Consider the following 24656-nt stretch of genomic DNA (forward strand, 5'->3'; position numbering starts at 1 on the left):
TGTACTTCCATTATATGACTTATACATCATGATTTTGGTGCAAACAATTGAGTAAAGTATGATTTATTATGCTGTTTATAAGACAGTAATAACAGGTTGTGACAATGATCCATAAGAAAAGCAACCTCTTGATTATTTAAAGATGGTTGCCAATGGGAATATGCATTGAAGTACTCCAGGTTGTCCTACTTCTATGGTAGTGGGCAGGTCACATTTATTTATTAGTGGGTTGTGGTGAACGCTAATGACCCGTGACCAAGAAGCTAAGGCTTCGAAAACGTGTCGGGCGTCTTACTTTTTGCTGTAAAAAAGAAAATAAACATGCTAATCGGAATTGTGCCTTGGCTGCCTTTTATTTTCATGTTGTTGCGACTTCGCTGTGTGAGGAAGGATTATATGAATGAATATACATATTCATTCCCCCACAGTGTGTTGCACTTCATGTTGCACACATGACTAGGCGTTTGCACCATGGACATTGCCATTATGTGCCTGCTGATGTTGCCCAACTCCAGATTTTACTTGCATTTGAAGACGCATCAGACCAGCCCAAACCCTGGACACACCTGGGGATCTATTCCTAGAATGCACCTGCACCAAGAGACCAATCGCAGCATGCACATTTAAAAAACTGTAATCCTAGAATGCCCGCTAACCAAGGGATCAATCTCAGCATACACCTAGATGGACAACCGGTGCCTCGCTATAGGCCGCTGTGTTGGTATCGCACATCTACACGAAGGCACGCAGCATGAAGCAGCAAAAGACTCACCATCTTTTCAACGTTGACCAGCCCATCTAGGAACGTCTTGCTGCTCTCGTTTATAAATGTCAAGTCTGAAGAGGGTGACATCCAGCGGAAAAAAAAAGGAGAAGAAACAGTTAGGAACTATGAAACACCATCCTTCCTGTAGCCAACAAAGCATGCATGTCTTGCAAAACTGTCAGACTTAGCCTGACCTGGTGTTTACGGAGCATCTGCATTGGGACATCATCATGGCTGAGATAATGTGAACATTTAGAAATGTCATGGTACATTTGGACGCGGACTACTGATTTCAAAAATCAAATAGTGACAAAATATAGTAAATAGTAGATAAATAAATGACAAGGAAGCAGTCCAGTATTTCAATGCAGCGGCTGTACAGAAGCTTGTGTGTTTTGCAGGTCACTGGTCCTTTTTCTGCAGGGGTTGACTCAGCCATGCGACTGTCAGATGTTCATGAGATAGCAACCAATGTCTGTAGGATGATACGTTCACCTGCTATTTACAGCTTTCCCAGGATGTAAGACCAGTTGCGCCTATAGCACGTAGAAGTTTTTAGCTCCTATGTCAGGCTAAATGCCTATAAAATCATGCGATCAATGGGAGCGGGTGATTGTGAGGGCATTGCAAGAAAAAACAGAAGTATCATTTGGGTAATCTGCTGGGATAGATGCGTTTTAGTTTGTTGTTAGAACTTGAGCCAATTTCCGATTGTCAGATTACAAAGGTTCTGCGTTCAGGCCTTTCCGGCAAGATTTTTTAAAGGTTTTACCTCCTATCAACGTTTTGTTGGTGTTTTGGAACTGTCAATTACTTTTGTTGTAAAAAAAAACTAGCGTATGCCAAGACTCAGATTTACATATATTGACAATCAAATCTTAGGGGCATTGTAAGGCCAGATTTTGTGAGCTCCTTTTTTGCCTTATGTTTTGGTGACCACTGGTGAAGATGCGTTTCCGGCAGGACAGGTTTTAGACTCTGCCACTGTTCTCACTCTTACTTTTTCCACCGTCCATAGGTACTTTGTGAATTTTATGAAAGCACCAGTGTAGTGAGCAAGGATGCCATTTTCGAGGTGATTCAGAGTCCCTAACAGTACAGCATCTGGTTTCAGTAAGGAAGAGTGTAGGATTTCTGAAGGGTCAGGTAAAACCGACCTCTGAGGAGCCACCCCAGCAAGGGTTCTCCCTGACGGGCAGCTCAGGGCTTTGACCACAGCACCAAATCTTCACAAACAAGCATTCTTTGTTAAAAGGTCAAACATTTGGGAAAACTAAATTGGAGTGGTTTTTCTATATGGATGTTTGGTATTCATATTATTGTTCTGTGGGTACATGGCGGCTTGCATCAAGCATGGGTCTCAGATTCGTTTTAGGTTTCATTAATTCCCGCCCTCTCTGTTATCTGAAGGAAGACCTCCCATTACTGAATATTCTATTCTCCATGACTATGGAAGTGCCTTCCCAGTGTGTTCTTGTGGTTGGAGTGTTTGCCATTTATTGCAGTATTATCCTTGTACCTGTGTTTGGTACTCTTTTGTAACATGCACACGCCACTTTTCTCTTGTAACACACTGTTTGCTACCTCTCACATTTTGTTTGCTTTTGATACTTGCACAAGTGCCACCATTGCCTACGTAACATTTGTTCTTGTGCTTGAGTGTCTACCATATATTGCAGTATTATACCTCTAATTGTACTTTGTTTCTCTTATAACCTGCACAAATGTCACTTTTTCCTCCTGTAATGCACCGTTTGCTACCTCATGTATTTTGTTTGCTCACTATTGTCACTTTTGCCTCATGTAACTTAACGTTTGCTTTTGTAATTTGTTCACTTGTAATTTTCTCCTCATGTATCATTACTGTTCCTATTGTGAAGCGCTCTGACGCCTTTGGGTAAAGTCCGCGCTATATAAAAACGCATAAATAAATACATGAATGTTGATCTATTCCTATGGCTGTAAATGCTCAAAGCTCTTTGGTACAAGAGGCTAGTGATGGAGGAGGATGCTGCCTGGACCGCCTACCTCTAGCTAGGAGTAGGGGTGGACTGACCTACACTGTAATTAGGTAATGGTGCTGGGATGAAGTCAGTCCTCACTCACCTTTCAGAATGAGCGGTACGAAGGGGATGACAGGAGGCCTCATCCTGGATATCACATCTCTGTAGGTCTTGTGATTTCTGCAAGGGTCCTGAGGAAGTAAGAGATGCAACATCATCATTGGCGACATAGACAAGGGAGCCGGGCAATGCACAGAAGAAGCATATCACCTTAGGCAACACTCAGCGCTGTACATGGGCACAGTGGTACCAGTACCAGAGTCCACTGCGCACATACAGCCAGAACCCACTGGCACAGTATCCGGGGGCATAACAGGCACAGCACGCCAGGCCATTTCACATGGAATACACTCACTCTGGAAAATATTTGGATAACTGCTGGTACTCAGACCCCTCTGCCCCTGGAACGTAGGCACTGTGAACAGTATCAGAGTCCACTGCACACATATAGCCAGAACCCACCAGCACAGTATCCGGGGCATACTAGGCACAGCACGCCAGGCCATTCCACATGGGATACACTCACTTTAATGAATATTAGGATAACTGCCTGGTACTCTGATCCCTCTGCCCCTGTGCACAGTACCAGAGACGCCTCTCACAGTACCTGAGCCACTCGACCCTAAAAGCAGAACTGCACAGTTACAACTCACAGTACCCTACTCAGTACTAGAACAGCTAAGGGGATTCCTGAGGCGGAAAGCTGGGAATAATAGCTCGCTAGGTTTTAATCTTTTGCTTTGTTATACTTTTTTTAAAAACTCACCGCAGTACTTTTTCACATAGACGCGCTACTCTACCTTCTGTACAGCAGCCGATTAGGAGCTGCTGGGGGACACAGGAGGGATTTCCCGGCGCATAACACTGGCCGCCATCTTGGAGGGAATCTGAGGCAGCAGGCTTGTTTCTTGGCGCATTACCTCCTCCGTGATGTATAAAATGACCCACCAGATGGTACGCGCAGCTGGCGCGCCAAAGGCAAGCCCTTCTGCGCCCGTCCGCGCCAGTCCAAGTCGGGAGGCGGGAAATGCTGCCCAATTCGCTCTGAAACCCTTGCCTGCCGGTTTCCTTTCTTATAAAAGCAAAGCGTTATTGGAGATTAGAACTTTTGCTTTGAATAACAAAGGAAAGGAGTGATGGCCATCTGCCCCACTAAATTTCCAGCAGTTTTAGAAGGGCCTGTAACCTGTATCATCTGTAAGTACCAGTGCTGTAATGAGGGGGTCAGTCTGATTGAATACTCTGCAGATTGTTTGCAAACTCCTACGGGGCCAAGCTATATTCTATACAATGTCAGATCCCTGGTAAAACATTCTACTGAAATCTGGGATATGCTGTCCACCTTCTCCCCGGACATATGTTTTTTAACAGAAACATGGCTAACCCTGTATAACTGTCTCGCAATAAATCAGGCAAATCCTGATAATTACAAGTTTATTCATTTGGATAGAGGGGGAAAGCTGGGAGGAGGAATTGGGCTAGCCTTTAAAGATAATCTTAAAGCCCAATGGCTGGCTACAACCTGCAATGACGCAGTAGAAATGGGTAGCTTTAGGGTTTCCATGTCGCCCACGGAGACATGGGATGGAGCCTTACTCTATCGCCCTCCAGGACCGAAACTGAATTTTGTCACCTTTTTGACAGAATTCATAGCCATGCAGGCTTTGGCCTCTAGCAATTTCATCTTACTAGGGGATTTCAATTTCCATGGAGAAGATATGTCGAGCTTAGATACCACTCAGTTGACTTCAAGCCTACTTGACATGGGTTTACTGCAATAGGTCCGCGGCCCCACCCATAGTGCAGGCCACAGGCAGGATATGATTTTTATAAATATGGAACACCTAAAGTTTCACTCCTCGCGCCCTCTGATATGGATGGATCATTACTTGATAATAATGACTGTTTTAATCGAAAACCTCCAAATCTTTTTAACTCACAAAAGGGGAGACTTTGGCGGAAGCTTACCGTGGAAGCATTTAAGGAGACTCTCACACTTTAACAAAGACTCTGAGCAGGGTCTGCAGGATACTTCCGCCAAGCTGGCTAGTTTCAACTCCGCTGTGGTACAGACCCTGGTTGTGGTCATTCCCGAATGTAAAAAGAAACCTTCTACCCGACGGAAATCGGCCCCATGGTATTCAGGGGACTTAAAAATGGATAAATCTTCCTGTAAAACCTTAGAACGCCGATGGAGAAGAACCCAAGATGAGTCAGAAAAACGAAGGTATAAAGCAGCTTTATCTTGCTATCACCATAAAATTAAAATGGCGAGATGTACATTTATACAGTTACAAATAGAACAAGCCAGAAATTCATCTAAGGCACTGTTAGATATCGTGAAGGATTTGGTCTCTCCTCCTGCATGTAAACAACTATCTCTTGAAACACAGGAGCTTTGTGACTCTTTAGCGACATATTTTCAAAATAAAATTTCATTAATCTATGATAGTTTCCCTACCAGCTGCTCTGATCATACCAGAGCTACAGGGGGCACTGATATCTCCATGCTAGCGCATGGTTGTCATCTTAGGCATTTCAAAACGATCTCATTGGAGGATCTAAAACATCTAACTCAGACACCAAAATCAGGTTCTCCAAGTGACATTTGCGACCTCAGTACAATGGCTCTTCTCTCCCCCATCTGTGGTCTGCCAATCCAGGAAATTTTCAACTCTTCCATCGAAACGGGTTCTATTCCAACAGTTTGGAAAGAAGCATTTGTCTGACCAATCCTTAAAAAATTGACAGCAGATCCGCAGATCTTGAACAATTATAGGCCAATATCCTTGCTACCCTTGCTAGGAAAGATACTGGAAACACATATAAATAAACAACTGAGCAATTATTTAGAGACAAATAACATCCTGGACCCTTCGCAGTCAGGCTTCAGGCCGGGCTTTAGTACCGAGACCGCCTTATTGGCTGTCACAGACCCAATAAGACAAACCTTAGATGAAGGTGGATCCCCAATTCTCATCCTCTTAGACCTCTCCGCAGCATTCGATACTATCTCCCATCGACTGCTGTTGGAGAGGCTACAGGATATCGTCCTGAAGTGGCTAAAAAGTTTTTTGACAGATAGAGGGCAAACGGTCATGTTGGGCCCTTATAGGTTCAAAAAGTTCCAGTTAGATAAGGGAGTTCCACAGGGCTCCTGTCTGATCCCTACTCTCTTTAACATATATATGGCTCCTTTGGCCAAAATTGTCCGACCCTTTGGGTTTGAGATTAAATCATATGCTGACGACACCCAACTGATCTTCCCCATGGGTTCAAATCGGAATGAGGAGAGAGTCCGTCTTTTGGCTGGTATGATGGCCATCTCAAGCTGGATGACAGAAAGTTTTCTCCAGCTTAACCCAGGAAAAATGGAGTTTATGTTTTTGGGAAGAACAAATAATCTCAACAAGGCCGATTGGTGGCCTGCCTTCAGTGAGGAGTTTGGGAATTCAATTGGATGACACATTAACCATGAAGGATAATGTTAAAAACATAATTGGCTCTTGCTACTACATCCTTCGCCTCCTTCACAGAATTATCCCGTATCTGCCATTGAAACATCGCAGAACAGTGGTCCAGGCGATGGTGGTGAGTCGCTTGGACTATGGGAACGCCCAATTGGCAGAAGTGGGTGAAACTCTGATAGCGAAACTTCAAGTCATCCAAAATACTGCTGCAAGGATGGTTTTAACCCCTTCAGTGCTAATGACAAGGGTAACTCGTCATGGAGTTTCCATTGATTTCAATGAAAAGTCAATGGAAGAGCCTCAGGTGCCTTAGCAGCCAAGTGGTTAAACCATCCTCCAGGATCTTCATCGCTCCCACTGCTCAGAGAACTTCACTGGCTTGCAGTGAAAAAGAGATCATTCTTTAAGATCTGCTGTACCACTTTCAAAGCCATCAATGGTGCAGGTCCCGTCTATTTACAAAAGAAACTCTGTATGCAGTCCTCCTGCCGCAAATTGAGATCAAATGCTATGGCTTTGTTAAACATCCCTCGTATTCGACGCATTCGTTCGGGGGCAGAGCTTTCTCTTATATTGCTCCTAAATACTGGAACTCACTACCAGAGCCCCTACGTAAATGTCCCTCCTATCTGATCTTCAGGAAACAACTCAAAACCTTCCTATTCTAACCTTTCGGCCTTTGATACTCCTCTCTCTCTGCGGTCTCCTTCACCTTAGCAGCGCTGAGATGCCCCTGGGTGAGTCATGCGCTATACAAAAGGTCAATAACATAACATAACAGCTCCAAATAGAACTAAAATGACTCTGCACAAAGCCAAGATTCCAGCCGGCACTTGGGCAAGTATGCGAAGTACATTGATCACTGCAGACACGTACATACCCTAGACTATTAAAACCGTGCAGGGAATGCCAGCCACAACCCAGCCTGCATCAACCCAATGCACGGAAAGGCGCTGGAGGGTGCCTGAACTGTGGTAAACAGCTTCTTATTTTGGACAGTTTACAGAGCCCTAAATTGGGGACAGATTTTTTTAAATATGCAGGTAGATAACTACAGCCCCTATAAAGCTCTCTTTCAAATTGGACAAAAGGTCAGGTAAGTGTATTAGAGGAGAGATGATCGTGTTCCATAAATACACAAAGGGACAACCTGAGCTGCTCCTCAGCCTTCTACCGTCAGAAGCATACATTACTGGAATCACGTGACGTCACAGCACTGTTCCATCCATGAGCTGCAGTAGTGAAAGACTATTTTCACCGTTGGGTCGGAAGGTACAGTGTGTGCAGGAGCGCAGCTTCCATTTCTGTGCAAATTAGATTATATTGGTATATCGCTCTATTGCTTTTTTGGGCGCCTGTGAAGCGCCCAGCTCGAGCTGCAGAGCTCAGTAGATCAGGAGAATGTGTAGTTTCATGCTATGGTGAGAAAGCCTTGCTTCCTGTGATATATTCTGATAGAGTCCCCAGAGGGACCCAGGGCTGAGAAGGCTCTTCTTCCTGAAGGTGGGGGCGAGCAGGACATCTTTAGAGCTAGAGACAAGGTAGTTTCAGTAATTTGCATGCACAAGAGTGGGAACTAGCTTCATATTAATTTATGTTGAGTTTACTTTGAGTGGGAAATGAACTACTCCTGGTTATCACAATTACAGTTAAAATACCACCGAAAACTGACAGATTTTACTGCCAAAAATATGCTGAGCTTTGGGGTGAACCCGGAATCAGCTTACGCAGTGGTAAGCTTTGGGTAGACGCAGTCGCTAAACCCAGCGGCAATGATACAGGAGTAAGTTATCCTACATGGATCTGGCCATGCTCCTGCAATTAAATTTTTTTTTGTGGCTGGTGTTATTTTATTATTTTCCAGCAGTAACTGATACTACACTAGTTTTGTTTCAACTACAAAGGCACACAATCTGTTTTCCATTGGATGCATACCCTACCACCTAGTGGTAAATATCCATAGCAGTATTTACATCAGTGGTACTTTTCACGGCACTCTAGAACTACAATCCTACCTAGCAGTAATCCTACTGTAGGTTTATTGTTGCTGGAGCTGTAATTAACCGCTGGCATTAATTTATATGAATTAAGGAGACGGAGGTTAGCATTTTCTTGAGTGTGTATTATGTGAAACACCTGAGCACTGTATCATATAGTACATTTTTATAATCAGTGTTAGCCACTACAGAGTTGGACAACACCTCCCTTTGCCTGTAGTAAGACTTCTTTATGGTGTTTTGAAATGCTCAATTGTTTTGATTTGCCTCTATTTATACATTTTAAATGTGATTGAAGCATAAGCTATTTACAGAAAAAGTACTTGTAAGGAACTATGCATTCTTTTTACATTTTGGAAATATTTAGATTTTTTTGTAACGTAGAGATGTTTATCAGTAATTATTATTTTGTGTGTTTCATATCCCTTTAGCATTATACAATCTGTGTGCTACCTATTTTTACTAGGATGATGATTTTATAGATGTCAGCCCAAAGTACACTTTATTTTTAATGAAAAACAAATGTGTATTCCAGCAACTTGGAATGCGTAATCGAAAGTGAGCGGCTGAGTGACAAGGGAATGGCCACCCATCAGAGGCAATCAATGCATACTCAAGTTAAATCTAAAACTCTTCACCAGTGCTTCTGCAGTAAAGTTTCTCACGGGTCACCAAATGGTGCAGAGAACAGAAGTACCGTGAGCTAGCCAGATGCACCTATCAATTGAGCTATATATAATACACACATTAACTATAAAATTAATAAACCACAATCATAAACCATAATACAAAAACAATAAAATGATAAAAGAAAGAAAGCACAATAAAACTCAAAATAGTATTAACCACAAGTAGTAAAACACAGAAACACACTCTAAAACACAAACACAAAAACACTCACTCTCTTTCTTTCTTTCTTAGTTACTGGAGAATGTCATCTTGATACAACTCACCGTAAAGTTCTCAAACTTCCGAAAGAGGTTCTTAAATTTTCCAGGCATTTTCTTTAAGAAAAAAAAATGAAATATCAAAACTGAAATGAAAAATTGATTTAGAATTTGAAGAGATGAAGAATGAAGGATGCATGAATGCAAGGGTGATGCCATCACAAATCTACTAACTCGTGCTTCTGAAGTCTGGCTTATTCTAAGCTCCCATGGGATACAGGGTTCACACGGCCTATTAATCTGTGGTTTTAAGTCCGTATGAGAGGAGGAAGGTGTAGAATTCGAAATGAGTGACGTGGGACGGTAGCGAGGAATGATGCGTGAGAGGCATGGGAATGAAGATGAAAGAGCAAGGAATTGTAGGAAGAAACTATTGCCGCATGGAGGTTAAGAGAGGCGTGACACAAAGATGCACCTGGAGACAACTGAGGGTAAAAGGACCCACAATGAGGAAGAATGACGCATGTGGGAAGTAACGATAAGTGGGTCCTGGTGAAAGTGTGTTTGAGAGTCCATTGTGGCATATAGGAGAGGAGGGTGTGACACATGGGCAAGTAAGTAAGACAGGGTTAGGACTGGTGCAGTGCTTCTATATACATACTGATTACACCCACCATTCTAGTTTCGAAGATGAATGTCTCCTAAAGTCTCCCTATGCCGCTGAGGCTTCCTATCAACAAAGAAATATGCCCTGTGGCCAATCACTCCCAATATAGAGCCCCCCTTTAAACCTTTTCTGTCTCATAAGACTTGCATCTATTCATCAGTCAGGTCAGCAGTCTGGGAAATGTGACTAGCAAGACCAGGTATCTCACCTACTCCGTGTATTTCTAGTCACCGCACCCCAGGGTGAGTCTCAAATCTCTAAGTGAACCCGTCCCTCTTTTAGAGTTCTCCGCTATACAAGTCACAAACGTTCATTAAACCCTCAAAACACACACACTGAACAGCCTACCTCCCAGGTGAGTCGCAGGCGACTGACTGCAGCATTGTCAAGACCCATGACAACAGCGAAGAAGGACAGCATATCCTGGTTTTGCTTGCATCTGTAGATAGCGAAAGCAGCACAGGTGAGTACTATGCAAAAAGACAGAAACGTGATGTCTTTTTCTAGCCTTTTTGGTTTATATGGAACTGCACAGAGACTGTAAAGCACTAAAGAGGGTGTGGGGAAGATGAGATGACACATTAACTTCACAATGCACCAGGTGGCATATTCTACCATTGAGGGGGTAGTGGTTCAATCAACAAGATAATGTTTCACAGATTTAGGTACTGCTAGCTAGATGCGGGACTACAAGAAAAACTTGTATTACATTTTGCAGTGTTCACTTACATCACAATAGAGAGAACACAAAAATAATTTGCGGTTTCGTTCCTTGCAAACCAGAGTTGTCCAACTTAGGTCCACGGATCCGGCCCTCCATGTTCTGCTTTGTTAACCATCATACACTGATTACAAGTATGTATAAGAATTTAACCCGACAAATGTCTTTGTTGTCCGTATATACTTTCAGTTTAGGAAAATAAGGGGACATCCCTGGAAAAGGAATTTATTGAAGCAATGCCCCTTTTCAAAACACTGATCGTTCATGCAGCGTGGAGCAACCATGCACCCCATAAACCTGGGGAAAACCACAACTTACTGTCTACGCAGACTACCTGATAGTAATGAAGCAAAAGGTACCAGCAAATATACAGACGCACCCAATGAGGGCGCACATCCGGATCCTGATTATTCTCCGATCGGGACAAACGGAGAAATTAAAGTGAACATCTTTGGTGTTTTTAGAAGCAAAGAGCATGATAGATAACCTGGGAAACTGGAATTTAGTTAATATCACAAATGCAGCGACAGATATCGACCAGTCATCAGTTTAAATACACTAGATATAAATCGTCCATCAGTAATACTGATCTTCACTGGAGGCGTTTTGAAGTATCCGCTATAGACCAGATAAACTTTCCTAATGAGAATTGCCCTGTTTCTTTCCTTGCATTGCATTCACGGTGCCTTCAGCTTTTCTATGGGATTAAAAAAAATGCATATCCATTTTTATTATTTGTTAAGATGTATATGTGATCTCATGCTGAAAGAGGACCATTAGATTGATATCCTTTGACATGCCTACTTTCACAGGGTGCCCAGCCACACAAACCATGTCATAACGATCATATGACATGGGATCATAGAGTGCAGATCCATGCCTCAGGAAACAGGTTGATGGCATTACAGCAAAACTAAAGTTGAAAAAGCATCCAGTGCCAATAAAAGGGTCTGGCCTAGAAGTCTTTCCGACATACAGTACGAAGCACTTTAAAATTAGGTAGCCTTTCCTTATATGCAAAGACTGAGACAGCAGCCTACCTTGAAATATCAGATACATCTTTGAGACACTGTCTGCAATCCCCAAATGCACAGATATAGTATTTCAGTATTCCAGCCTCTGATTGGGCTAGCAACAAGTAGAAGTATATCTAAACTGTTCAGCACCATCCCTTTTTCTGAAGCATAACGTACAAATGTTGCCAAAATATCCAGCTTTAATTCTGCCCATGCTACAATAATAATCTTACTAACACTGGTACTAATAATCACAGACTAATTTGTGCCAATGAGAACAGGTCTAATATTCTCACAGCACACGTGAGAATTCAACGTTTTGAAGGCCCTTTTTGACTTGGCAATATACAGGTTCTTTTATGAATTCCAAGATCCACTAATCACTAGAGAAAAGTTGTATGTCACGTTGACAAAGCACTTTAAGAATGTGGGCACCATTTATAGTTTTATGATTTTTGCTAGCTGGAGTCAAAGTACTTTTTTGATAGTATTGTACTGGTGACTCATTGTTTAGAGGCGAGACATACTGGGTGGCAAATTTGGAGTACAGATGCAAATTGTTTAGTGATGGATTATATTACAAGTAGTCGGTCAGATCCAGTAATAGAACTGTGTGGAGTAAAATGTGCATAAATATGTATTTTCTGAAGGACATTGCTGTTTGTTTCTTTCTGCTGGGATTTATGGATGTCCACAGCACAGCATCAGGTTGTTGTAATGTGAAGAATCTTTAAACATTTTGTAGGTTCAGGCTATTTTCTTCTGGCTGCTTGACATGTACATCGACAAGAGCATATAGAGGTATCGGGATAAATTGACCGTATGAACTGTTGAGGTGGCAAGCCCATGGCCATCTGTATGGCATGGAGTTTTTTTTGCATGCAAGGAAGAAAAAGTGTTGCATTTAATGTATACTGTGGTTGGAGCTCATATCATCAGAATCACCCCAAAATTATATGGAACAATAAAGACAATGGTTGGGTTGGGCATTGTTTTTATATAGTTCAATCTCTGTTGTTTTATTGATGCAGTAAGTAAGGAATATGCTACTTACCAGTATGCATCTGTTCTTGGCATAGAGGGCTGCAGAGTGGTACATTTATGAATAGATCGCCATCTGGTGTTGGGCTCGGATGATTGCACTTTGTTTTTCTTCTGGAGAAGTCTTTGTCGTCATAGGTGACTCCTCCTCTCGGTGTTAGTGCGCATGGGCATCGGCTCCATCCTTAGATTGTTTTGCCATAGTAGGGTTAGATGGAGTAGTGTAGTGTAGTACATAAAGATATGCCCATGTAAATGTATCTAAATAAGATAATGTTGGGACAGACACAGGTTTCCGGGGAGGCAGGGAGGGCATGTACCACTCTGCAGCCCTCTATGCCAAGAACAGATGCATACTGGTAAGTAGCATATTCCGTTCGAGGCATATGGGCTGCAGATGGTACATTTATGAATAGATTGTACAGCAGTTACCTCCCTAGCGGTGGTCACCAGTGTCTGTCGCAACTGTCTGAATGAATATGCTACTTACCAGTATGCATCTGTTCTTGGCATGTAGGGCTGCTAACATTCATATCTTAGCATTAGATCGCCGCCTAGTGTTGGGCTCGGATGATTGCACATTGTTGTCCTGGAAGAGTCTTCGAAGTATCCTGAGATAGGTGGCTCCTCCCCTGGACTACAGTGCGCATGGGCATCGGCTCCATCCCCAGATTGTTTTTCGCCATTGTGGCAGAAGATGGAGTGAAAAGTGTAAAGGATGTCCATGCTAATGAATAAATACAATAGTATATCTGCAGCTGCGACAGGCACCGGGGAGGAGGGCGGGCGATATGAATGTTAGCAGCCCTACATGCCAAGAACAGATGCATACTGGTAAGTAGCATATTCAGTTCGAGGCATGTGGGCTGCTAAATTCATATCTTAGCATAGAATACATAGCAGTCCCTCCATCAGCGGCGGTTGCCCGTGCCAGCTGCAGAAACCTGAAAAAGTGTCTTCAGAACAGCCTGTCCTACAGCAGCTTGCTGCTTGGAATGCACATCAACACAGTAGTGTTTAGTAAAGGTGTGTGGTGTAACCCACGTGGCTGCTCTGCAAATATCCTCTAAAGGAATGTTCCCTAGGAAAGCCATGGATGCCCCCAGTTTGCGTGTGGAGTGCGCTCTGGGGGGTATTGTTAAAGTGCGCTTGGCTTTTTGATAACATATCTGGATGCATTTAACAATCCATCTGGCTATCCCTGCTTTGGAAATCGGGTTGCCTTTGTGTTGTGGTGCGAAGGCAACAAAGAGTTGTTTTGTTTTCCTAAAGGGTTGTGTTCTGTCTATGTAGTACATCAACGCCCTCCGTACATCTAAGGTATGGAGCATTCTTTCCGCCACCGTTTGCGGGTTTTGAAAGAATGCTGGTAAGTCAATAGTTTGGTTTAGATGAAACTGTGACACCACCTTCGGAAGGAATTTGGGGTTAGTGCGTAGCACTACCCTATTTGGATGGATTTGAATGAATGGCTCTTGGATTGTGAGCGCCTGCAGCTCACTGACACGCCTCAGAGACGTAATAGCTACAAGGAAAGCTACTTTCCACGTAAGGAACTGGAGTTCACACGAGTGCAGTGGCTCAAATGGCGGTCCCATCAGTCTGGTGAGAACGACATTGAGGTTCCACACCGGAGCTGGCGGTGTTCTTGGGGGAATGACTCGTTTCAGACCTTCAAGGAAGGCTTTAATGGCAGGCACCCTGAAGACAGAGAGGTGCTGCCTGTTCTGGAGATAAGCCGCTATGGCGGATAGATGTATCCGAATGGAAGTGTACGCTAGATTGCACTTGTAAAGATGCAACAGATAGCAGATGATGTTGGGGATAGATGCATCTAGCGGGTTGATGTCATTGGCTGTACAGTAAATGACAAAACGCTTCCACTTTGCAGCATAGCATGCTCTAGTAGTTGGTTTCCTCGCCTCCTTGATGATGTGCATGCACTCCGGAGGTAGGTTAAGGTATCCAAACTCTAGGACTTCAGGAGCCAGATCGCCAGGTTGAGCTGTTGTGGATCTGGATGCTGAATGTCTCCATGGTTCTGCGTCAAAAGACTGGGCGTGAGGCGCAGTCTTTGATGCGGCACCACTGAGAGTTCGAGGAACGTGGTGTACCAAGCCTGGCGCGCCCACGTTGGAGCAACCAGGATGAGAGTCATCTCGTGCTGCCTTAGCTTTCTTGCGACCAGCGGTATTAGAGGGGCTGGCGGAAAAGCGTACGCAAATTTGCCTGACCAGTTCATCCATATCGCATTCCCCTGCGACTGTGGGTGAGGGAACCTGGCGGCAAAGAGTCGGCATTTTGCGTTCTCTTTTGTGGCAAACAGGTCTATCTCCGGATGACCCCACTGCTGGAAGTACGGGTGGAGAACAGATGGGTGTATCTCCCACTCGTGCATTTGATGGCTGTATCTGCTGAGCAGATCCGCCATCTGATTGTCCTTTCCTGGGAGGTGTTCTGCCATGAGGAAAATGTTCCTCTGAATGGCCCACTTCCACATGCTCTGAGCCAGATGAGACAGCTGTGGCGAGTGGGTGCCTCCCTTGTTTTTGAATGTAGTACATCGCGGCCATGAAGATTGCCATCAGTTCCAGATAGTTGATGTGCATCTTTTGTTGCTGCGTCGTCCATAGTCCCTGCACTGTGTAAGTGAGCACATGAGCTCCCCATCCCTGGAGAGATGCGTCCGTTGTCAGGACAATCTGCGGCACGGGCTCTTGGAACAGTCGGCCTTTGCAAAGGTTGTGTGGAGTCCACCAATGCAGAGAGTGGTATGCCCGACTGGTAACCAACACTAGGTCTGTCAATTGCCCACGAGCCTGTGTCCACTGATTCGCTAAGCACTCCTGGAGCGGGCGCATATGTAGTCGTGCGTGAGGGACTATGAAGATGCAGGAGGCCATCATGCCTATCAACTGCATGAACACTCTCGCTGGAAGCGAGTGTTGTGGCCTGAACTTTTGGATCAGAGCCTGCATGCTGTCTATCCTGACTTGGTTTGGCTGAGCCATGGCCGTCAGGGTGTTGATCGTTGCACCTAGGAACTGCCGGACATGCGCCGGCTGAAGATGCGATTTTGGGTAGTTCAGGGAGAAACCCAGATCGTGAAGAAGGTGAATTGTAGTCGACATGTCTGCGGCGCACTGTTGCTCTGACTTGGCTTGCACGAGCCAGTCGTCTAGGTAGGGGTAGACATGGATGTTCTGCCTCCTGAGGTGCGCCGCTACTGTCGCCAGACACTTGGTGAACACCCTCGGGGCTGTTGTGACGCCGAAGGGTAGGACTCTGAACTGGTAGTGCCTGCCTTGAATAGTGAACCTGAGGTATTTCCTGTGTGACGGGTGTAGTGGAATGTGGAAATAAGCATCCTTGAGATCTAAGGTTGCTAAGAAGTCTCCCTGGTTTAGCAAGGGAAGAATCTGTTGCAGTGTAAGCATGTGGAAATGTTCTGATAGTATGTACAGGTTGAGGGGACGTAGATCTAGAATGGGCCTGAGAGATCCGTCCTTCTTTGGAATAAGGAAGTACAGGGAATATACCCCCGTGCCTTCCTCCCCCACCGGCACGAGCTCGATTGCTCCCTTTTGCAGCATCACCACTACTTCCTGCTGCAATAAGAGCAAGTGCTCTGCGGACATAGGCCGTTGCCTTGGCGGGATGTTGGGTGGAGTGGACTTCAACTCTAGGCAATAACCATACTGGACTAGTTGTCGCACCCACCTGTCTGTGGTGATGTTTCTCCAGACGGGCAGGAACTGCTGCAGTCTCCCCCCGACAGGTGTTAGGTGGTCGGGGGGCAGTGACAGAGAGTCACTGTTTGCTTGGAGTAGAGGTGCGGGAGCTGTTGTTTCCTCTGCCGCGACCTCTGTTGCTGTTATTCCTGTAACCTCCCTTGTTCTGTTTAGTGAACGAGGATTGTGCCCCACCTTTTGCGAACTGGGATTGTTGACCCATTTGTCCTCTGGTGACTCCACGTGCACCTGAGCGACGAAAATTGCTGCCACGAAACTGTTGTGACTGTAGGGCCCCCATAGACTTAGCAGTTTCTGTGTCTTTCTTTATTTTCTCTAGGGTGGTGTCAACATCCGGACCAAACAGACTATCAGGATTGACTGGCTGATTAAGAATTGTTGTCTGAATATCCGGTTTAAACCCTGAGATGCGGAGCCACGCTTGTCGTCTCAGCATAACGCTAGTGTTGATAGCTCTAGCAGCTGTGTCCGCAGCGTCAAGTGCACACTTGATGGCTGCGTTTGAGATTAGCTTTCCTTCCTCAATAAGCAGTTTGGTGCCCTCTTGGAACTGTGGAGGCAGGTGTTGTACAATCTGTTCTAGGGTGTCGTAGTGCGCCCTATCATAACGCGCCAAGAGCGCCTGTGTATTGGCGATGCGCCAAAAGTTTGATGCCTGTGCAGCTACTCTTTTGCCCCCTGCCTCTAGCACTTTGGATTCCTTATCCGGGGGAGGAGCTTCACCCGTAGTCTGGGAGTTGGCACGTTTCCTGGCATTGGCGACCACAAGAGAGTCCAGTGGCAATTGTCCCCGAATGTATGCGGGGTCTGCAGGTGCAGGTCTGTACTTTTTTTCAATGCGAGGGTTGACCACTCTCGCTCTCGTAGGCTCCTTAAATATGTCCCCAGCATGCTTGAGGACTCCTTTAAGCATAGGCAGTGTCTTTACTGTCCTTTCAGAGACTGAAAAAGTGTCGAAAAGGAAGTCTTCCTCAACAGGGTCGGCATGCATGTCCACATCGTGATTGGCTGCCGCCCTTTCGAGTAGTGCATGAAAACCTGCTGAATCCTCAGTCGGGGATGCCCGTGCATTAAAAGGCTGCGGGTCCTGCCCCGCACCTTGGGTGTTCTGGTCACCAGTGTCATCATATGAATCGGGTTGCACATCAGGTTCATTGATTGGGAAATTGTACTGCTCGTCCTCATCATACCCCTCACCCGCAGAGTGTTCTGGGGAGGGAGTAGGGCTCCGTCTCGGAGGAGGCTGGATTGGTTCCGTGAGGCCTGAGGCGTCAAGGGGCACCCTCTTCTTCTTTAGTGGGATGACATAGGGGTCCACTGGCTCCGAAGTGATTTTCCTCTTATAGAGGGTCAGTTTGCCTGTGTCAGCGTCGATGAAATGCTCCGAATCGTCCTCGGATTCGAGTACCTGACGTGGAAGTGGGCCAGTCGGTGAAGAAATCACCTGTTTCGGAGCCGATTTGGTTGAAAATGCCTTTGGCGCCTCCTTCGGCGGCAAAATAAAGAGAAGTTTCCCAGACGGCTTCTCTGGAGTGTCTTTTCGCGGCTGCGTTGATGGTATCGGAGCCGACGGGGCAAAGGCCTTCTCCCTGATTCTTTTCAGTGATTCGGCTATGGGGGACGGCACACTCACAGTTTGTGTCGGCGCTGACGAGGATGGTCTGATTTTCCCCTCGGATCCGACGTCCTTGTGGGCCTTGTGCGTTTTGGGCGTGGATCCTGTCTTTACCGCCTCCGATTCCTGCGTTCGGGGCACAGACTTCTTTCCGTGTGCCTGCGTAGCCTCCTTGGAGCCGACTTTGGCGGGTTTTGACGGCGTCGTAGCCGCTGTCCCGTGCCGACCATCTTTCTTGGAGGACCCCTCCTCTGGCGTCGGTTTCGATTTCGCAGCATCGGAATCGACGGACTTCTTCGACTTCTGCGGACCGGAGGTCGACGGAGTCGATGGGGTAGCGGGCACCGTCGTTTTCACCGGCACGGCAGCCATCTTAGGGACACTCGAGTCCTTAACTTTCGGTTTCGTTTTCGGGTCGGCCATTTTAGGTGTCGTCGATCCCGATGGTTTCGGTTTCGGTTTCGAAACAGTCTGCCCAGCAAGTAAGTCCGTGGCCGGGCCCGAAGGCGGGGCCGTGGCTTGCGGCAACGGGTCTTGGGTAAGGCCGACAGGCGATCCCGTGTCCCGGTCGGTATCCTCGTAACCTTCGGGGCAGAGCTCGTCCCCTGAGCTATCCGCCGCGGCCCCATAAATCTCATCGTCGTCTCCTACCTCGTCGACGTATTCAAGGCCTTGACCCGCGACTCCGTCGTCGTCTCCCGGATCCGCCTCGACCTCCGTCTCGGGTGGGGAGATTTGGAGATGATGACCCTGGTCCTCTTCGTCTTGGTCGCCGAAGATGTTTTCCGGATCCGGGGCCGCTTGTTTAGCTTCCATGCGCATCGCGCGCCGAAGCTTGAGAGTCTTCTTTGAGCGGAACTGTGCACACAACTTGCACTTGCCGTCGTCGTGGTCAGGCGAAAGGCATTTGTTACACACGGGGTGTAGATCGATGTGTGGGTACTTGGACCCACAGAGCGGGCAGTACTTAAACGGGCTCCGCTCCATGTCCGAAAAGGCTTGCAGTCGTGTCGCGATGAGAAGGCCTCAAAGTTCCGAGAGCGAAGAAAACTCCGCTTATTCCGGCTCCAAGAGACGGAAGACTCGAGACCGTGCGCAGACAATACCGACGCAAGAAAATCGAGGCCTTTTGGCCGCTAAAAGTTAGTTTTTCTTGGTTCCGACAGTAAGACGTCGAGACCACATCCGAACCCAATGGCGGAAAAAAACAATCTGGGGATGGAGCCGATGCCCATGCGCACTGTAGTCCAGGGGAGGAGCCACCTATCTCAGGATACTTCGAAGACTCTTCCAGGACAACAATGTGCAATCATCCGAGCCCAACACTAGGCGGCGATCTAATGCTAAGATATGAATTTAGCAGCCCACATGCCTCGAACATAGAGTTTTTAATACAGCTTGGCCCACTCTGGCTTGTTGTGCAGCCTGTACATCAACACAGTAGTGCTTTGTGAATGTATGTGGTGTAGACCAAGTTGCTGCTCTACATATGTCATCTAGGGGAATGTTCCCTAAGAATGCCATAGATGCTCCTAGTTTTCTTGTGGAATGAGCTCTAGGAGGAACAGTTAATGTTCTCTTTGCTTTAATGTAACATATTTGTATACATCTTACAATCCATCTTGCGATGCCTGCTTTAGAGATAGGATTGCCCTTATGTGTTGGGGAAAATGCTACAAATAGTTGTTTAGTTTTCCTGAAGTCTTGTGTTCTTTCTATGTAGTATGAAATGGCTCTTTTAACATCTAGTGTATGTAGAGCCCTTTCTGCCACCGTCTGTGGCTTTGGAAAGAAGACTGGTAATTCCACTGGCTGATTGATGTGGAATGCTGAAATTACTTTAGGCAAGAACTTTGGGTTTGTTCTAAGAACCACTTTATTCTGGTGTATCTGTAGGAATGGTTCTTGTATTGTTAATGCCTGTAACTCGCTTACTCTTCTGAGTGAGGTAATGGCTATAAGGAATGCCACCTTCCATGTAAGGAATTGTATTTCGCACCTATGCATAGGTTCGAAGGGTGGCCCCATTAGTCTGGTGAGTACTACTTTGAGGTTCCAGACTGGGGAAGGTGGTAATCTTGGTGGAATGACTCTTTTAAGACCTTCCATGAATGCTTTTATCGCTGGTACTCTGAACAGTGATATGCGCTGCCTGTTTTGTAGGTATGCTGCTATAGCTGCTAGATGTACTCTGATAGATGTGTACGCTAGATTACATTGCTGTAAGTGTAACAAGTAGCAAATAATCTCCCTTGTTGATACGTCTAGAGGGTTGATATTGTTATTAGTGCAGTGTATAGCAAACCTCTTCCACTTAGCTGCATAGCATGCTCTGGTGGTTGGACGTCTCGCTTGTTTAATTATTTCCATGCAATTTGGGGGGAGATCTAAGTACCCAAATTCTAGGATTTCAGGAGCCAGATCGCTAAGTTCAATTGAGTTGGATCTGGGTGCATTATTTCTCCATGGTTCTGTGTAAGGTGCATGGGTAGAATTCGTAGCTTTTGATGTGGCACTTGTGAGAGTTGCAGGAGCGTGGTGAACCACGGCTGTCTTGCCCACGTGGGTGCTACTAGTATCATGGTCATTGAATGTTGTTGCAGTTTCCTGACCACTAATGGGATTAGTGGGAGAGGGGGAAAAGCGTATGCAAATTTGTTGGACCAATTTATCCATAACGCATTGCCCTGCGACAGGTGATGTGGGTACCTGGACGCGAAGCTTTGGCATTTTGCGTTCTGATGAGTGGCAAATAGGTCTATCTCTGGTTGTCCCCATCTTTGGAAGAATGGCTGCAGTATTTGTTGGTGCAGTTCCCATTCGTGTATTTGTTCCGACTGTCTGCTTAAGATGTCTGCTATCTGGTTTTGAACTCCTGGTAGGTGTTCTGCTAACAGATAGATGTTTTGAGGAATGGCCCATCTCCAAATCTCCTGTGCTAGTCTGGATAATTGGAGAGAGTGCGTCCCCCCCTGTTTTTGAATATAATACATTGCTGTCATGTTGTCTGTTCTGATCAGGACTGCTTTGTGGATAACATGTATCTGAAAGGCTTTCAATGCTAGAAACACTGCCAGTAGTTCTAGATAGTTGATGTGCAGTGTTTTTTCCTGCACACTCCACCTTCCTTGTACTGTGTATTTGTCCATATGTGCTCCCCATCCGGTGAGCGATGCGTCTGCTGTTATTGTCACCTGTGGAATTGGCTCTAGGAACGACCGCCCCTTGGTAATGTTTGTTCTGTTCCACCACTTCAGAGAGCGGTGTGTGCGGTCGTCTACCAACACCAGATCCGTAATCTGTCCTTGAGCCTGATTCCACTGTGTCGCTAAGCATTCTTGTAGCGGACGCATTTGTAGTTTTGCATATGGTATTAGCAGTATGCAGGATGACATCATGCCTAGTAGCTGCATGAACACTCTTGCTGTTAGTGAGTGTTGTGGCTGAAATCTCTGAATGATTGTAAGCATTGCTTGGACTCTTATTGGGTTGGGGTACACTTTGGCTTTTTCTGTGTCTATGGTAGCCCCCAGATATTGTTGAACTTTGTTTGGTTGTAGGTGTGACTTTGTGTAGTTCACCGTGAACCCTAGCTGGTGTAGTAGCTGAATTGTCTTTTGTGTGTGTTGCAGACACTCCTCTTGCGACCTGGCTTTTATTAGCCAGTCGTCCAAGTATGGGAAGACATGAATTTGTTGTCTTCTTAGGTGAGCTGCTACCACTGCCAGGCATTTTGTGAACACCCTTGGTGCCGTCGTGACACCAAATGGGAGGACTTTGAACTGATAATGTTGTCCTTCTACCACAAACCTGGGGTATTTCCTGTGGGCTTTGTGAATAGGGATGTGAAAGTAAGCGTCTTTTAGATCCAGTGTAGAAAGAAAGTCCCCTTTCTTCAGTAAAGGAAGTACTTGTTGGAGCGTGACCATGTGGAAATGTTCCGAATTTATGTATGCGTTGAGAGGTCTTAGGTCCAGTATTGGCCTCAGAGACCCGTCCTTTTTGGGGATTAGGAAGTATAGGGAGTATACTCCTGTTCCCTGTTGGTGCTGTGGAACCTTCTCTATGGCATGCTTTTCTAGCAGTGATATTACTTCCTGTTTTAACAGTGTCAGGTGATCTTGTTTCATTGGACGCTGTTTGGGGGGGATGTTTGGTGGGGTAGCTGTGAGTTCTAGGCAATAACCATGTTGGATAATTTGTCTTACCCACTTGTCTGATGTGATGTTTTCCCAGACAGGTAGGAACTGTGATAGGCGTCCCCCTACCGGTGTTATATGGTCTGGGGGAAGCTCTATGAAGTCACTGTTTTGGGGTTGGAGAGTTGCGGTTGTTGTTGTTTCCGCGACCTCTACCCTTGTTGTTGTTACCCCTGTATCCACCTCTAGAATTACCTCTGGGTGATGTAGGTGTAAAAGAGGTTTGCTGTTGGTTTGTACCTGTACTTTTGGATCCTCCTCTATAGGTGGATCTACGAAAGGAACCTCTTTGTGTCGGCTGCTGCAATGCTCCCATTGATTTAGCCGTTTCTGTATCCTTTTTCATTTTTTCTAGGGCCTCATCTGTCCCTGTGCCAAAAAGTGTTTTCCCATCAAAAGGTTGATTAAGTAACGAGGTTTGTACCTCTTGTTTGAATCCTGACACTCTGAGCCATGCATGTCTCCTTAGCATGATGCTTGTATTTGTCGACCTTGCCGCAGTTTCTGCCGCGTCTAGGGCGCACTTTATTGAAGTGTTAGTAATTAACTTCCCTTCTTGTATAAGTTGATCAGCTCTCTTTTGATGTTCTTTAGGGAGATGTTTGATGAGTGTTTCTAACTCATCATAATGCGCTCTGTCATACCTTGCAAGTAGTGCTTGCGTATTAGCTATGCGCCAACTGTTTGCCGCTTGAGATGCTACTCTCTTGCCAGAGGCATCTATTAGTTTAGACTCTTTGTCAGGAGGTGGCGCTTCTCCCGTAGGTAAAGAGTTTGCTCTCTTGCGAGCGTTTGTGACCACTAGTGAGTCTAGAGGAATTTGTCCCTTAATGTATATTGGGTCTTTTGGAGCTGCCCTATATTTTTTATCAATTCTTGGGTTCAATACCCTAGCCCTCACTGGGTCTTTGAATATCTCTGATGTATGACTGAGAAGGCCTTTTAGCATTGGTAGTGTTCCTGATGTTCTTTGTGCAGTAGGTAGTGTCTCTAATAAGAAGTCCTGTACTAGAGGTTCTGTATGTAGGTCTACCTTATGAAATGTTGCTGCTCTAGTAATGAGTTGTGCAAACCCAGTATTGTCATCAGGAGGTGAAGGTTTTGAGGGATATGACTCAAGGTCGGTATCATTACCTGATCCCACATTATACTCCTCCCATGGGTCTGCCTCCTCTGGGATTGTGTCCTCATCATCCCCAGGGTGTCCCCCCTCCCCTGTGTCACTTTCTCCATCTGTTGTAGGTGTAGATGGACGTGTGGGAGGAATATCTGGCCTATTGTGAGGAATAGGCGAAGATGGTGTGTGAGGTTTGGGAGAAGGGGGAGGAGTTGTATTCGTCCCCATTGTTCTCTTCTTTGGATGAGCCTTGTCGTCCAAATGTTCATGTTTCCTCTTTTTAGGTAGCTCTGTGACTACCTTGCCAGTCTTTGGGTCAATAAACAAAGTCTTTTGTTTAGGATCCGTTCCGTGTTCCTGTGTCGGTACCGCAGTTTTCGGTTCCGAAAGGTGTCTTTTCTTTGAAATGTCCATTTGTATTTTCGGTGCCGAAGTTTTGTTCGGATCCGACTTCTTCGGTATCGAAGATGTCCCCGGTGTCGAGGGTGTTTTCGGCGCCGAAGCGTGCTTCGGTGTCGACATGGACTGCTTCGACTTCGAGCTTTCCTTGACCTGGTGCTTCGGTGTCGATGTGGTTGGTTTATCGGAACCGGAACCACTATGATGGGGGACCGAGTGTTTCGGTTTCTGTTTCGTTGCCGGGCTCGAAGGCGGGGCGTTGGAAACTTTTTTCGGTTGTCTGACCGGGCTCGAGGGCGGGGTCGACACCGTGCGGGGTCTGTTTTTCGGTAAAGGGACGTCGTCACTCACGGTTTGTTGGACGTCGATTTCCTCGACGTCGGACTCGTCCGCTTCTGACCCCGCCTCGTCGGCCTCTTCTTCCTCCTCTTCTGGTTGCTGGTCCTCGAACAGCTCCGGGATTGCTTGTGACTGCATTCTCGATACCTCGTGTCTTCGGGCTCGACGGTTTCTAATCGTCGACTTTGACGAGAACGCTGCACAGGCCTCACAGTCCCTGGATTCGTGTTCAGGGGACAAGCAGAGGTTGCACACTTCGTGTAGGTCCTTGTGTGGGAACTTAGCACCACACGTTGGACATTTTTTGAATGGAGTCCTTTCCATGGACCCCTGGCTGGACTACGTCGAGTTTCTCGTAGTCGTCGTCCTTCGAACCGCGTCGGTATGGAGTGAAGTCGCGTTCGATAACGATACCGTCGATTTGGAAAGGAATACGCGCCGGTTATAACCTTCTTTGTTGAAGTCGGTCCGGAGCGCTTCGATCCTCATCCGAACCCGATGGCGGAAAAAAACAATCTAAGGATGGAGCCGATGCCCATGCGCACTAACACCGAGAGGAGGAGTCACCTATGACGACAAAGACTTCTCCAGAAGAAAAACAAAGTGC

General features: G+C 46.0%; 1 protein-coding gene across 2 annotated transcripts in view; it reads right to left on the minus strand.

Annotated features, from left to right (window-relative positions):
* Nucleotides 1–24656, minus strand: part of RAPGEFL1 (Rap guanine nucleotide exchange factor like 1) — a 260579-nt gene that overhangs the window by 28064 nt on the left and 207859 nt on the right. For both annotated transcript variants that reach the window (XM_078645530.1, XM_078645531.1), the window contains 4 exons: nt 10199–10289; nt 9250–9300; nt 2873–2960; nt 773–837 (listed from right to left, as the gene is read on the minus strand). In XM_078645530.1, the coding sequence (XP_078501656.1) occupies nt 773–837; nt 2873–2960; nt 9250–9300; nt 10199–10289 (295 nt within the window). The remainder of the gene's footprint in view (nt 1–772; nt 838–2872; nt 2961–9249; nt 9301–10198; nt 10290–24656) is intronic.

This window comes from Lissotriton helveticus, chromosome 5_1 (assembly GCF_964261635.1).
Source record: "Lissotriton helveticus chromosome 5_1, aLisHel1.1, whole genome shotgun sequence".
NCBI lineage: Eukaryota > Metazoa > Chordata > Amphibia > Caudata > Salamandridae > Lissotriton > Lissotriton helveticus.